This window comes from Cynocephalus volans, chromosome 6 (genome assembly GCF_027409185.1).
Source record: "Cynocephalus volans isolate mCynVol1 chromosome 6, mCynVol1.pri, whole genome shotgun sequence".
In the NCBI taxonomy this organism is placed as follows: domain Eukaryota; kingdom Metazoa; phylum Chordata; class Mammalia; order Dermoptera; family Cynocephalidae; genus Cynocephalus; species Cynocephalus volans.
Genome location: NC_084465.1, coordinates 145,606,913 through 145,621,641, shown reverse-complemented (window position 1 = coordinate 145,621,641; position 14,729 = coordinate 145,606,913). Strand labels below are relative to the sequence as shown.

Below are 14,729 nucleotides of genomic sequence, written 5' to 3'. Positions count from 1 at the left end.
GTTAATTGGTAAGTTTCTGTTATTAGTAACTCTGATAAATATTATGAAAAAGGAAAAAATTTCATCTTCATGAAATATTACAGGTATCCCTAAAAATAATTTACAGTGTAAGTAGCACCTTCAGAGGTCTCTCACACAACATAACATGTGCAGATTACTTTATTCTAAGACTAGGCTAATGAGACTGTTACCCCACACTTTTTATGTTTTGGGGGGTTTTTTGTAGCACTTTCAACTTATATTGTTGTTAATATGTATTTTATAAACAATTTAAAAATCCTTTTTGGAACAAATGAGAATCTAGTATTTAATTAAACAATAAAGAATAATATGTGCTTTCATCAGAGAACTCTGAATTAATTTTATCTATGTATGAGAAAGATGCTGAATAAAATCATCAGTAACCACTTTCCTTTTTACTTTTTTTTTTTTTTTTTTTTACTTTTTATTCCATGCATGTTAAGAAAAGAACTGTATAAATTTTTAAAAACATTATCTGGGTCTAGAAAAGTGGCCACTTCATACTCTGTTGGTGGAATTGTAAATTAATATAAACTTTCTTGAGAACATTTGTAGAAATATTCATCAAAGACCTTTTAAAAAGTTCCTATATTTTAACCAAATAATTCTATATGAAAGAATTTATTCAAAGTAAATAATCAGAAAAGTAGAAAATGATTTATATCTGAGATTTTCCTTGCAGCATTAATTATAATACACACAAAAAATTAATTTGTTAAATAAGTAGTGAGATTTCCATATGGTAGAATTCCATCTAGCCATTAAAATGATAAATAGAAAGAATATGCATTTAATTATTGGTAGAAGGATTCATAGTTAAGAACTTGTTATATTATTTCTAAGAAATTCACACACCACCAGAATAATGAGTTTTCTCCCCTAAAATCCCAGAAGGTAAATTAGCAGTTACAAAATTCCCTGATATCTCTGAAGTATAAAGTAAATAGTTCAAACATTTCTTTAAAAATAGGATGTCATACCTCAAACTGCAGCATTCTCGCTCCCATTCCACTTTTTCATGCTCTAACTGTGATTTCATTTCTTTTGTTTCTGACAACTCCTTTTGGAGTCCACTAACCTTACTTTCCATATTTTTAATTTTTCTTGTAAGTAGCTCACAGTGATTTTTTTTAAGTTCTATTGATCTTTCATATGAAAGAATTGCATCCTGGATTTTCAACAGGCTAACAGAATCTATATCAGGGAGAAAACAAGATAGAAATAAAATATATGAGCACTTTTTATATATAAAAGCATTTCCACATTCACTTATTCACACACTAAACAAATAATTATTGAGTGTCCACAATGTGGAAGATATTAAGCTAAGGTCTGCAGATAAAACAGAAAACACCCCTGCTCTTATTTAGCTTCAAGTCTACTGGAGAAGATAAATAAAATGATAATTATAAATTTAAATAGCTGCTATAAGGAAACAGATGTCTATGATCACATAAGAAAATCAAATCTACACTAGCCCAGCGAAGACTTCCCTGTGGAAGAGATGGCTACTCTGAGAAATGAAGGATGAGTGGGAACAGTTAGACAAAGGGGGCGCAGAGCAGTCCAGCCAGTCTACACCCCATGCTGAGGCTCCATCGCAATGTGCTTCCAGCCGAGATGACGTAATAGGTACTGATCTACCTTCCTACCTGAAATGACCAAAAACAAAACAGACAAAACACATCAAACAAAAATTTCTGAAACAATGGGCTTCAGGCAATGAGGACACTGATCCCTTAAAGACAGGAAAAAAATAAAGTAAGAGTCACAAATGCCCCAGTTTCCTGCCTTGAGAAAGTTTCTAGGCCATAACACAGGGAGAACGAACTGAGGAAGAGTCTACCAGACTTCTTGAGTTGAGGTGATGAAGCTGAGAGTCCAGTAAAACCACGGCAAAGATCAGAGGACAGAATACAGGAGATGAAAAACCAGTACAGAAAAAGAAGCCTGGAGATCTGAAGAGGGCCCCCCTTGGCTTGTTAGCCGAGTAATGAACAGTGCCAGAAAACCACCCAAGACTGAGGGAAAATATCATCTAAAACGATTAGAATAAACCATGCCTGGTGCCCATGCAGTGCCAGGAAGAGTGTCCATTCCCATCAGACAGGCTGGAAAAACTCATAATTCACAGGACAATGAATATCAGCAAGCGCTTGCCTCCGTAGTGGGACATTAGCCCTATGCTGAGCACTGTCCTGATCCACGTACCAAATCATAAAAGCAAGACTGGAAGCGATCAAGTTGTTTATAAGTAACTTAACTGTATCCCAAAATAAAGCTCAAGAAGATAAGTAAAGGCATGGAAAATTTTTTTTAAAACCAAATTGCACTTGTAGGAATGGAAATTACACTGTCAGAGATAAAAACTACACTGGATACATTGAAATAAATACAGATTAAACATTGCAAAAGAAAAGATTCATAAATTTGACACACCAGTGAGAAAACTTCAAGCACCTAATAAATAAGTCTCTAAAGAGGCAGGAAGAGAAACAGAAAAAAAATTTTGAAGAAAGTATGGCCCAAAACTTTCTACACTTAATGAAAACTACAATCCCACAGATCCAGGAAGGATCTGGCTAGGAGATAAGAAATGAAAATATACTATTGTAATTTTCTTGTACCATATGTGAGATGTGGTATAATGTGGACTGTGATAAGTTAAAATCATATAATATATCCTGAAGCAACCACTAACATAACAAAAGAAAGAGTTATAGCTAGTAAGGGCTGGCCAGTTAGCTCAGCAGTTGGTTTGAGCATGGTGTTGTAACACCAAGGTCAAGGCTTCAGATCCCAGTATTGGACAGCCACAAAAAAATTTTAAAAAATTTTAAAAGCTATAGCTTGAAAGAAAGTGAGCCCAGATGGCGGGTACCGTTCAAGCTTTATTAAAGAAAGAAAATCTGCTGGGCTGTGCTCAAAGTAGCAGGCAGCCCAGGGCTGCCCTGGAAAAGGGACAGCACCAGGTGTGGGGGTGGTAGAGCTTATACACTGCACCAAGGGCTGGCTGATACCATCAAGGAGGGTCATTATGCTAATGTGGATTGGGGTTTGAGAACTGAGTCCTTGTGGAAGCAAAAAGGGTTTCTGTTTAAGTCAGGAGGCTTCTTGTAAAGGGAAAGGGGGAGTGGAGGGGAGGAGCTGGGAGGTGCCATTTTGTACTTGGGCTTGTCTAAAGTTGCACTGGTTATGTTGCAGATCTATTATAGCTAATAAGCAAAAAAGGAAATAAAACTGAATTATAAAAATTACTTGATTAATCTAAAAGAAGGCAGAAAAAGAAGAAAACCGGAACAATGAATAGCTGGCATAATAGAAATCAAAAAGAATGATGATGGACAAACCTAATATATCAATAATCACATTTAATGAAAATGGTCTATACTCAATAAAAGACAGATTGTCAGACTAGATAAATAAAGCAAGACCCAACTATACGCTACCTATAAGAAATGCACTTTAATTATAAAGACACGAATTGGTTATAGGATGGAAAAGACATGCTGCATTAATGCTTGACAAAAGAAGGCTGAACAGGAGTGGCTATATAAATACTAAAGTAGATTTCACAGCAAAAAAATATTACCAGCAATAAACTAGGTTATTTCATAATGATACAAAGTTCAATTAATCAAGAAGACATCACAATGCTAAATATTTATGCATCTAACAGCTTCAAAATGCACGAGGCAAAATTGATCAAACTGAAAAAAGAGTCAAACTTACTAGTCTGAGATTTCAGTACTCTTTACTCAGTAAGTGATAAAACAAGTGGGCAGAAAATCAGCATAAATACAGTAGACTTGAACAACACCATTTTTCTCAAATATCTGTAGAACCCTTACCAAAGACCATAATCTAGGCCAAACCATAAACCTTAATAAAAGCTTTAAGTCAAAAGGATATAAGTCATGCAAAGTATGTTCCCTGACCACAAAGCAATCAAACTAGAAATCAATACCAAAAATATCTGTAGAAAGTACTCAAATATTCTGAAACTAAGGAACACACATCTAAGGAATTCTGGGTCAAAGAGGTGATGAAAAGAGAAATTAGAGAGTATTTTGAAGGGAATAAAAATGAAAATACAACATATCATAATTTGAGGAATGCAGCTACTGTAGTGCATAAATAAAAATTTTTAGCAATGAATGTCTGTATTAGAAGAGTCTCGAATCAATGACCTTGACTTCCACTTTAAAAAACTAGAAAAAAGAAAAGCAAGTTAAACTCACAGAAAATAGAGGAAAGGAAATAAACATCTGCTATGGTCTGAACAGCTGTGTCCCTGTAAAATTCACATACTAAAACCTAATCACACAAGTGATGATATTAGGAGATGCGGCCTTTCATAAATGATTATGTCATGGGGGCGGAGCTCTCATGAATATGATTATAAAAGAGAGTCCAGAAAGTTCATTCAACTCTTTTGTCATGTGAGGACACAGAGAAAAAAAGGCCATCTATGAAACAGGAAGTAGGCCCTCACCAGACATCAAAGCTGCTGGTGCCTTCACCTTGGACTTCTCAGCCTCCAAAACTGTGAGAAATAAATTTCTGTTCACTATGAGCTATAAAGTCCATGGAATTTTGTTATAGCTGTCTGAATGGACATCAACATCATCAAAGATCAAACCAACGAAACCAAATACTTTGAGGAAATCAATAAAACTAATAAACCTCTATCTAGCCAGGCTGATCAGGAAAATAAGAAAGAAGATACAAATTTCAAATATTGGAAATGTATAATGTGGCATCACTAAAAGATAGTAAAAAGATAACAAAGTAATACTACGAATGCTGTGTGAATAAACATGATAACTTAGATAAAATAGACAAATTCCTTGAAAGACAGAAATTACCAGAGCTCAATCAAAAAAAAAAAAAAAAAAAAAAAGATAACCTGAATTGCCCTGTACCTATAGAGGAAAATAAAATTATAGTTAAAAACCTTTCCAGGCCCAGATAGCTACTCTAGTGAATTCAAACATTTTAGGCAGAAATAATACATTTCTAAACAAACTTTCAAAAAAATAGAGAAAGAATGCATCCCAACTCATTCTATAATGTTAGCATTACCCTGAATGAAAACCAGACAAATATAGTACAAGAAAGAAAACTCCCTCATGAGCATGAATGTAAAAATTCTACCAATTTTTGAAGCAACCAAGATATCCTCCATTAAGCAAGTGGATAAATAAACTGTGCTGCATCTATACAATGAAATATTATTCAGCATTAAAAAGAAATGAGCTATCAAGCTATGAAAAGTCATGGAGAAACTTTAAATACATATTACCAAGTGAAAGAAGCCATACTGAAAGGCTGCATACTGTATGATTCCAATGAGAACATTCTGGAAAAGGCAAAACTATGGAGACAGTAAAAAGATCACTGGTTTGCAGAAATTAGGGTAAGGAGAGAGAGATGAAAATAGGTGGAACTAAAGAGGATTTTTAGGGCAGTGAAAACACTCTCGATGATACCTTAATGATGAACACCTGTCATTATATCTTCGTTCAAACCCATAGAATACAGAACACCAAGAGTGTACCGTAATGTAAATTATAGACTTTGGGTGCTTTTGATGTATCAGTGTAGGTTCATCAGTTATTAACAACTGTGCCACTCTGGTGAGGGATACTGATACTGGGGGTGGGGGGATATGCATGTGTAGGAGCACGGGGTATATGAGAAATCTCTGTACCTTCCTTTCAATTTTGCTGTAAGCCTAAAACTGTTCTAAAAAAAATAAAGTCTTACAAAAATTCTGAACAAAACATTAGCAAACTGAATTTAACAAAATATTAAAAGAATAATACATTATGACCAAATGAGGTTTATCCCAGGGACTCAGAGTTGCTTTAACATTCAAAAATCAGTTAATGTCATTCTCCACATTAACAAACTAAAAGAGAAGAACCATGTGATCATCTCAGTAGATAGAGGTATTTGACAAAATTCAAAATTTATACCTGATAAAAACAATCTGAGCAAACTAGGAATACAAAGAAACTTCTTCAGAGGCTCCCTGCCCACTGGAGTGACAGCAGCAGCATGCTCAGGGACCTCACCAGCTGTGAGCAGCTCCACCTGCCTGACTGATGGCAACAGTGTTCCCAGAGACCTCACCAGCCACAGGCAGCTCCTGCCTGCCCAAATGATGGTAACAATACAACTGGGGACCTCGCCAGCCACAAATCTCAGCCCCCACCACAGACACAAGTGCCGTGCAAGTGGTCCACCACAGCCACCACAAAAGCCAGTACTGCTGCAAGGGCAGCTTGCTGCCACAGCAGCAGCCACCACCACATTATAGGCAGCCTGCTGACCACTTGATGGCATTGACAGAAGGAGAGTCACCCATGGAGCCCAGGGATAGAGGTGAGTGAGTGCAGACTTGCAGCCCAGTGGCCCAAACCACAGGAGGAATTACACTGCCACATAACAGTAGCACACTCAGGGGTGGGAGATACATGCACAGCCCATGATACTACCATGATCTGGGGAGATGTGTATTCTGTCACACACAGAACCCCCTGAGGGTGCAGAAACCAGGATACCCAAATAGAGTAAGGAAGAAAATCCCCAATCACCACCAACCCATCCCCCAACCAGGGGAATGAAGAACCTAGGAGGAGTTTCTGCCTGAAGGAAAGAGGAAAGAGAGAGCCCACCTAGGGTCATGCATTCAAACTGAGGAGCTCCAGTATACCCCAGTGCACCCAACAGGGTCATGAGATGCTAGCAGGGTTACCAACAAGCATGCCCAACCAAAAAGCAACAGGGCATCCAGGTGCTTCTCTGAAGAATTCAAGAGCTCACCCACATCCTCAATAAAACAATACAGCATCACTAACCTCAGCAAAGAATCACTAAGTGCCCCAGTGCCAAGGCCACAGAGGAACTCACAGACAACTCCAACACTGAATACAGCATAAGTACCCACATTGAGACTACACTACTGTGTCTACCCAAAACTAATACTAAAACACCCCACTCAATGGTCAATATAGAACACATCTACAGGAGGAAGTCTCTCTCCTCAAAGCCCATACCAGAGTAATGTTAGAAGCAACGGCTCCAGCAGATGACCAGACATAAATGTAGAGATACCAGAAATACAAAAAATAAAAAAATAAAGAGAAAGAAAATATGATACCACCAAAGAAATACAATAATTCTCAAGTACCAGACTCCATAGATAAGGAAGTCCTTGAAATTACTGAAAAGGAATTTTGAACAACAATCTTAAGGAAACTCAATGAAATACCACAAGACTCAGTTAGATGACACAACCAAATAAGAAATAGTATCCAGGATCCAAAGGAAATTTACAAAGAGATTAATACCTTAAAAAAGAAAGTAGCAGAACTCCTGGAGATGAAGGATTCATTCAACGAAATAAAAAACACAACTGAGATCCTAAGCAGCAAGTTATAGCAAGCAGAAGAAAGAATTACTGATCTTGAAGACAGTCTTTTTGAAATAAACCAAGCAGACAAAAAAAGAAAAAAAATTACAAAAATGAAGAAAATCTAAGAGAGCTAGCAGACAACCTTAAACACACAAACATCCAAATCATGGTATTCCAGAAGAGGAGATGAAAGGAAAAGGCATGGAAAACCTATCCAATGCAATAATGGCAGACAATTTCCCAGGTACAGGGAGAGACACAGACCTTCAGATCCAGCTCAAAAATCCCCAAACAGTTTCAATCCAAAAAGGTCCTCTCTGGGCCAGCCCGTGGCTCACTAGGTAGAGTGCGGTGCTGATAACACCAAGGCCACGGGTTCGGATCCTATATAGGGATGGCCGGTTCGCTCACTGGCTGAGCGTGGTGCTGACAACACCAAGCCAAGGGTTAAGATCCCCTTACCGGTCATCTTTAAAAAAAAAAAAAAAAAAAAAGACAAAAAGGTCCTCTCTGAGACACATTATAGTCAAACTGACAAAGACTGAAGATAAAGAGAGAATCTTAAAAATGGCAAGAGAAAAGCATCAAGTCACCTATAAGGGAGTCCTCATCAGACTAACAACAGACTTCTCAATAGAAACTCTACAGGCCAGAAGAGAATGGGATGATATATTCAAAATACCAAAAGAAAACAACTGCCAGCCAAGAATACTATACCTATCAAGGCTATCCTTTAGAAATAAGGGAAAAATAGCATATTTCCCAGACAAACAAAAACTGTGGGAGGTCAGCACCACACAACCGGCCCTATAATAAATCCTTAAAAAGGGAGTACTGTATCTGGAATCTGAAAAACAATAACCACTACAATGAATGCACAAGAAAGAACAATACCCACTGGTAGAACAAAAATACAAGTTAGAAAGAGGAAGAAACATTATATTACCACCTCAAAACACCAACAAACACCAAAGACAAACAACAAGAGGGAAAGAAAGGAACAAAAGATTTTTAAAACATCCAAATGAAAATTGGTAAGATGTGGTAGAGAAGCAAAGAGCATTTTCAGGAGAAAAGTTCAATGGTAATAAGAAGATTAGTACAAAAAAAAAAAAGAGAGAGAGAGATTATCAAGAGAAGGGGAAAAGGGCCCTGAAACCCCTTGGACCAACACTTCTATTTCAGGCCCAAAGGCCTAGGGAAACAAAAATGGTCTTGGGAACAGGCCTGATGTGCCCTCCATGGGGATGCTGCCCAGAACCACCTCAGGATGCTGCTTCCCACACCCCTGCTACTCTAGCATTGGCTAAATTGGCCCCAGGTGTGGCTGAACCCACAGCTTTGGAAAATACAAGCCAGAAGCCTTGGAGGTGTCCATGTGATGTTAGGTCTGCAGGCTCGCAGAATACCAAAGCAGTGAAAACTTGGGAGTTTCCAAACCAATTTCAAAGGATATATGGAAAAGCCTGGGTGCCCAGGAAGAGCTATGTCACAGGGTTGGTTTTACCACATAGAGCCTTCACTAGAGCAATGATGAGTGGAAATGTGGGTTCAGAGTTGCAGCAAAAAAACCCAAACAGCACCATGCCTAGGGGAGCCATGAGTGGGACCACCATGGAGACCTCAGACCTGTGGAGCTATCAGAGTGGAATGACAGCCTGGGGCAGCTTTAGTGTGGCCTTAGACCGTGAAAGCCACAGGAGTGGAGTTGTCTGAGGACTTGGGGACCCAAGCACCACACCACTGTGCAGAGGATGTCAAGCATAGTGTTTGACATAGAGGATGTCAAACAAGGTACCTGACTCACCAGCTTTGAGATTTAATGCCTGTTCTGCTGAATTTCAGACTCGTTTAGGACCTGTTACACCTTTCTTTTGGCCTATTTCTCCCTTTTGGAGTGAGAATATGTACCCTATGCTTGTCCCACCACTGTATTTTGGCAGAAGATAACTTGTACTGATTTCACAGATGGGACTTTGAACTTTGGACTTTTGAGTTGAAACAAGTTAAGACTTTGGGAATGGAACGAAAATATTTGTATGTGAAAAGGACATGAGTTTTGGGGGAATGGGCAGAATGCCTTGGATTGGGTGTCCCCCAAAACTTCACCCCCAAAGTGATAGTGTTAAGAGGCTGGGAAATCCTATTACGGTAATTGAAAGGTGAGGCTTAAGAAGTGATTAGAGAGTTCCAGTCAAGAAGGTAGAATAGACGGTCCCCAGCGTCACTCTCTCCCACAAATCAACAAATTTCCAATTATAAAAAAGCAACGACAGCCAAGCTGGGACTGCTAGAGCTTAGGGGAAGAGGAAGAGAAACCTACGGAGAGCATGAAAGTGGGAGAAGCCATGATTAGAGAAAGGAAAAACCCCTCCAACCGTTTTGAATCCTGGCCATCTCCAGGATGGAGCTGCTGAGCACATGGAGCAGGAGCTGGCAAAAAGCTGCAGCTGTGCCTTTCAGATTAAGTTGCTTGGAGGTGGCAGGGGAGAAGAGGGCCTGGGTGGCCCCCAGGCCAGCAATATCACTAATAGGGTTCCTGTGGACCCACATAGGACTGAGGAGACACAGCAATTGAAAAAAAGGAGCCACTCAGAGGCCAGTGAGTCATCGCAAGGAACTGGAGCACAGCCTGCCCCATGGGAAATGTTTGGAGCATGGGTGGTGGGGGAGACGGGCCCACCAGGGAAACACTGAGGCACAGCAAAGACCTGCCCCCCAATCAGCATAGGACCACTCAGAGGAGACTGGTCAGGAATACAGAATTGCATGGAGTACAGTTTGATGGAAAGACTCAGGCCCAGACCAGTGTTTCTGTACAACCCAGGTGCACCGGACTTCACTAGAACCAGAAGTACCTGTAAAGACAACCATTAAAACCTGAGTTGCACAAAAAGCCTTCCCTAGGGAATCAGCAACAAAGCAGCAATTTAGCTAAACCACACAGCTCAAGTACTGGTCCCCACAGGAAGTTCCCCCATTTTAGAAGTAAGCAAAGAACAGCAAATTAGTTCCAGCGCAGAGTTTGAGTGGTAGGAACAGCAAATAATCCAACACAGAACTGAAATAAAAAACAAAGTACCCACAACCAGAGACACCTATAACACCTAGAAGGACCAGAAGTCCCCTGGGCTACCAAACCTGAAAGTGGGGAGGGCCTAGGGCCTCAGCCATGCCCCCCGACACCCCCAACTAGTCCTGAGGGTGGGGGCCTCGGCCACAAACCTCCCACAAGTGCAAGCACCCCAGCAACAACCATTGAGCAACCAGAGGAAGCATCCCAGGCTCTCCTGAGCCTGGGTGGTAGGGGGCCTCAGGCCTTGGCCACAACCCCCCACATGAGCAATCAGCCCAGCAGCAACCACCAAGCTGCCACAGGAAGCACCCTGGGCTCTCCCGAGCCAGGGTGGTGGGGGCCAAGGGTATTGACCACGCCCCCCTCAACATGAGCAACCAGTCCAGCAATGACCACCGGGCTGCCGCAGGAAGCGCCCTGGGATCTCCCAAGCCAGGGCAGTGGGGGGCTGTGGGCCTCCTGAGCTGGGGTGATGTGGGGCCTCAGTCCTCAGTCACGCCCCCCACACCAGCAGCCATCCCATCTATGACCACCGAGCCACACCAAGAAGGGCCTCGGGTTCCCGAGCTGGGAAGGTGGGAGGCAAGGGCTTTGCCACACTCCTGTGACATCTGCACCAAGCCCGGCAATAACCAAGCCACTGCTGGAAGCCCCCCAGTCGCCCCTGTGGGAATGTGGGGAGTGCCACAGGCCTTAATCCCACCCCCCTCCTTCCTCCTTCTTCCATCCCATTTCCTTCCCCTTTCGCCTCTCCCCCCTTCCTAACTGCTCTGCAACAACATCATCAAATGTAAAAAAATAATTAAATAAAATTTTTAAAAAAAAAAAAGAAGAAGAGGGCCGAGCCCGTGGCGCACTCGGTAGCGTGCTGCGCTGGCAGCGCGGCGACGCTCCCGCCGCGGGTTCGGATCCTATATAGGAATGGCCGGTGCACTCACTGGCTGAGTGCCGGTCACGAAAAAGACAAAAAAAAAAAAAAAAGAAGAAGTGATTAGATTGTAGGACCATGCTATATTGAATGGATTAATAGTGTTGGTCAGTGGCATGGTTCTGAGGGTTTTAAAAGGGCAGCATGAAGAGTCTGTCCCTCTCTCTGCTCTGCCATTTTCTACCACGTGAGACCCCTGTGTTGTTGTAAAACCACCACCAAAGAAGGTCCTCACCATAAGTGTTCCCTGGACTCTGGACTCCCCTGCCTCTGAAACTGTAAGCAATAAATTTTGTTTTCTTTATTACAAAAAAGAAAAGAAAAAGAAAATCAATGAAATGCCAGGAGTAAGACAATACCTTTCAATAATAACCGTAAATGTAAATGGATTAAATTTGTCGCTGAAAAGACTCAGAATGACTGACTGGATTAAAAAGCTAAACTGAACTATACGCTGTCTTCAAGAGACTCACCTCATCTGTAAGGACACAGACAAATAGTGAAGGGATGGAAAAAGATATACCTTGCAAATGAAAACCAAAAACGAGCAGAAGTAGCTATTCTTATATCAGACAAAATAGACTTTGAATCAAAAACCATAAAAAGGGACAAAGAAGGAAATTATATAATGATAAAAGTATCTATCCAGCAAGAAGACATAATACTCATAAATATATATGCATACAACACCAGAGTACACAGGTATATAAAGCAAACACTATTACATATAAAAAAGAAAAAGAGATAGACCCCAATACAGTAATAGTTGGGGAACTCAACACCCTTCTGTCAGCATTGGACAGACCATCTAGGCAACAAATCAACAAAGAAACACAGGATTTAACCTACACCAATTGGATCTAAATTAACCTTTAGACCAATTGGATCTGGCAGATATCTACAGAATATTCCATCCAGCAACTGCAAAATATACATACATTCTTCTCATCAGCACATGAAATATTCTCCAGGATAGACCATACATTAGGTCATGAATCAAGTCTCAACAAATTAAAAATAAATAAATAAATAACTGAAATCACTTCAAGTGTCTTTTTAGACTACAATGGATTAAAACTAGAAATCAATTAACAAGCAAAACTCAGGAAACTATAGAAATACATGGAAAACAACATGCTCCTGAACAACATATGGGTTCAAGAAAAAAATTAAACAGGAAATCAAAAAATTTCTTGAAACTCATGAAAATAAAAAAAAAATCATATCAAAACCTGTGGGTTACTGCAAAAGCAGTAATAAGAGGGAACTGAGATATACTATGCAAACGGAAAACAAAAACAAGCATACCATGCAAACAAATGCTTACATCAAAAGAATAGAAAGAGGGCCGGCCCGTGGCTCACTCGGGAGAGTACGGTGCTGATAACACCAAGGCCCCGGGTTCGGATCCCATATACGGATGGCCAGTTCGCTCACTGGCTGAGCGTGGTGCTCACAACACCAAGTCAAGGGTTAAGATCCCCTTACCGGTCATCTTTAAAAAAAAAAAAAAAAGAATAGAAAGATTTAAAATGAACAACCTGATACTATACCTCAAAGAAATAGAAAACCAAGGACAATCCAATCCCAAAGTTAGTAGGCAGAAAAAAATAATTAAGATCAGAACAAAACTAAATGAAACAGAGAACCCCCAAAATGAAACAAAAGATCAATGAAACAAAAAATTGGGTTTTCAAGAGGATAAACAAAATACACAAATGATTAGCTAGGCTAAGTAAAAAAAAGAAGAGAGAAGACCTAAACAACAAAAATCAGAAATGAAAAAGAAGACATTACAACTGATACCACAAAAATACAAAGAGTCATTAGAGACTATTAGAAACAACTATACACCAACAAATTCGAAAAGTTGGAGGAAATGGATAAAGTTCTGGACACATACAAACTACCAAGACTGAACCAAGAAGAAATTAAAAACTGAACAGACCAATAACAAGTAATGAGACTGAAGCAGTAATCAGCAGTCTCTCAACAAGAAAAACCCAGAACCGGATGGCTTTACTGCTGAATTCTACCAAACCTATAAAGAGGAATTAATACCAATTCTCTTCCAACTATTCCAAAAAATGGAAACAAAGGCCATTGTCCCAAAGTCATTCTATGAGGCTAGAATCACCCTGATACCAAACCCAGACAAAGATACAACAAAAAAGAAAAAAACAGGCTAATATCGCTAATGAACATAGATGCAAAAATCTTCAATGAAAAATTAGGAAACAATACAGCAACACATCAAAAAAATTATCCACCACTATCAAGTGGGATTCATCCCAGGGATGCAAGGATGGTTCAACATGTGCAAGTCAATAAATGTGATACACCACATCAATAAAAACAAGGCAAAAACTATAGGATTATCTCAATAAACACAGAAAAAGTATTTGACAAAATTCAATACCCCTTCATGATAAAGACTCTCAGCAATTAGGTATAGAAGGAAAGTATCTCAGAACAATAAAAGCCTTATATGACAAAACCACCACCACTATGATCATGAATGGGGAAAAGCTTTCAGCTTTGTTTTTGTTCCCTTAAGAACAGGAACAAGACAAGGATACCCACGCTCACCACTCCTATTTAACATAGTATTGGAACCACTAGCGACAACAATCCAGCAAGAGAAAGAAATAAAAGGCATCCAGATTGGAAAAGATGAAGTCAAACTGTTCCTGTTTGCAGACGACATGATCCTATATATAGAAAAACCTAGACTCTACAAAATACTCTTAGAGCTGATAAACAATTTCAGTAATGTTGCAGGATACAAAATCAACAGGCAAAACTCAATCATGTTTTTATACTCCAGCAACAAACTAGCAGAAAAAGAAATCAAGAAAGCAAGACCATTTATAAAATCACACAAAAAATAAAACACTTAGGAATCAATTTAACAAAGGAGGTGAAAGATCTAAACAACAACTACAAATCACTGCTGAAAGAAAAAGAGGACACAAAAAGAAAGAAATTCTATGCTTTTGAATTAGAAGAATTAACATTGTGAAAATGTCCATACTACCCAAGGTAATCTACAGATTCAGTGCAATCCCCATCAAAATACCACTGACATTCTTCAAGGAAATAGAAAAAACAATCCTAACATTCACACCGAACAACAAAAGACCCTGAATAGACAAAACAATCCTCAGCAAAATAAATAAATAAATAAACCTGGAGGCATAACACTACCTGACTTCAAATTATGCTACAAAACTATAGTAACCAAAACAACATGGTACTGGCATAAAAACAGACACTCAGAA

At 39.5% G+C, this 14,729-nt stretch overlaps 1 protein-coding gene across 3 annotated transcripts in view; it reads right to left on the bottom strand.

Annotated features, from left to right (window-relative positions):
- ANKRD26 (ankyrin repeat domain containing 26) overlaps positions 1-14,729 on the bottom strand; it is a 100,462-nt gene that overhangs the window by 28,247 nt on the left and 57,486 nt on the right. For all 3 annotated transcript variants that reach the window (XM_063098792.1, XM_063098794.1, XM_063098793.1), the window contains exon 21: positions 1,002-1,215. In XM_063098792.1, coding sequence (XP_062954862.1) covers positions 1,002-1,215 — 214 coding nt within the window. The remainder of the gene's footprint in view (positions 1-1,001; positions 1,216-14,729) is intronic.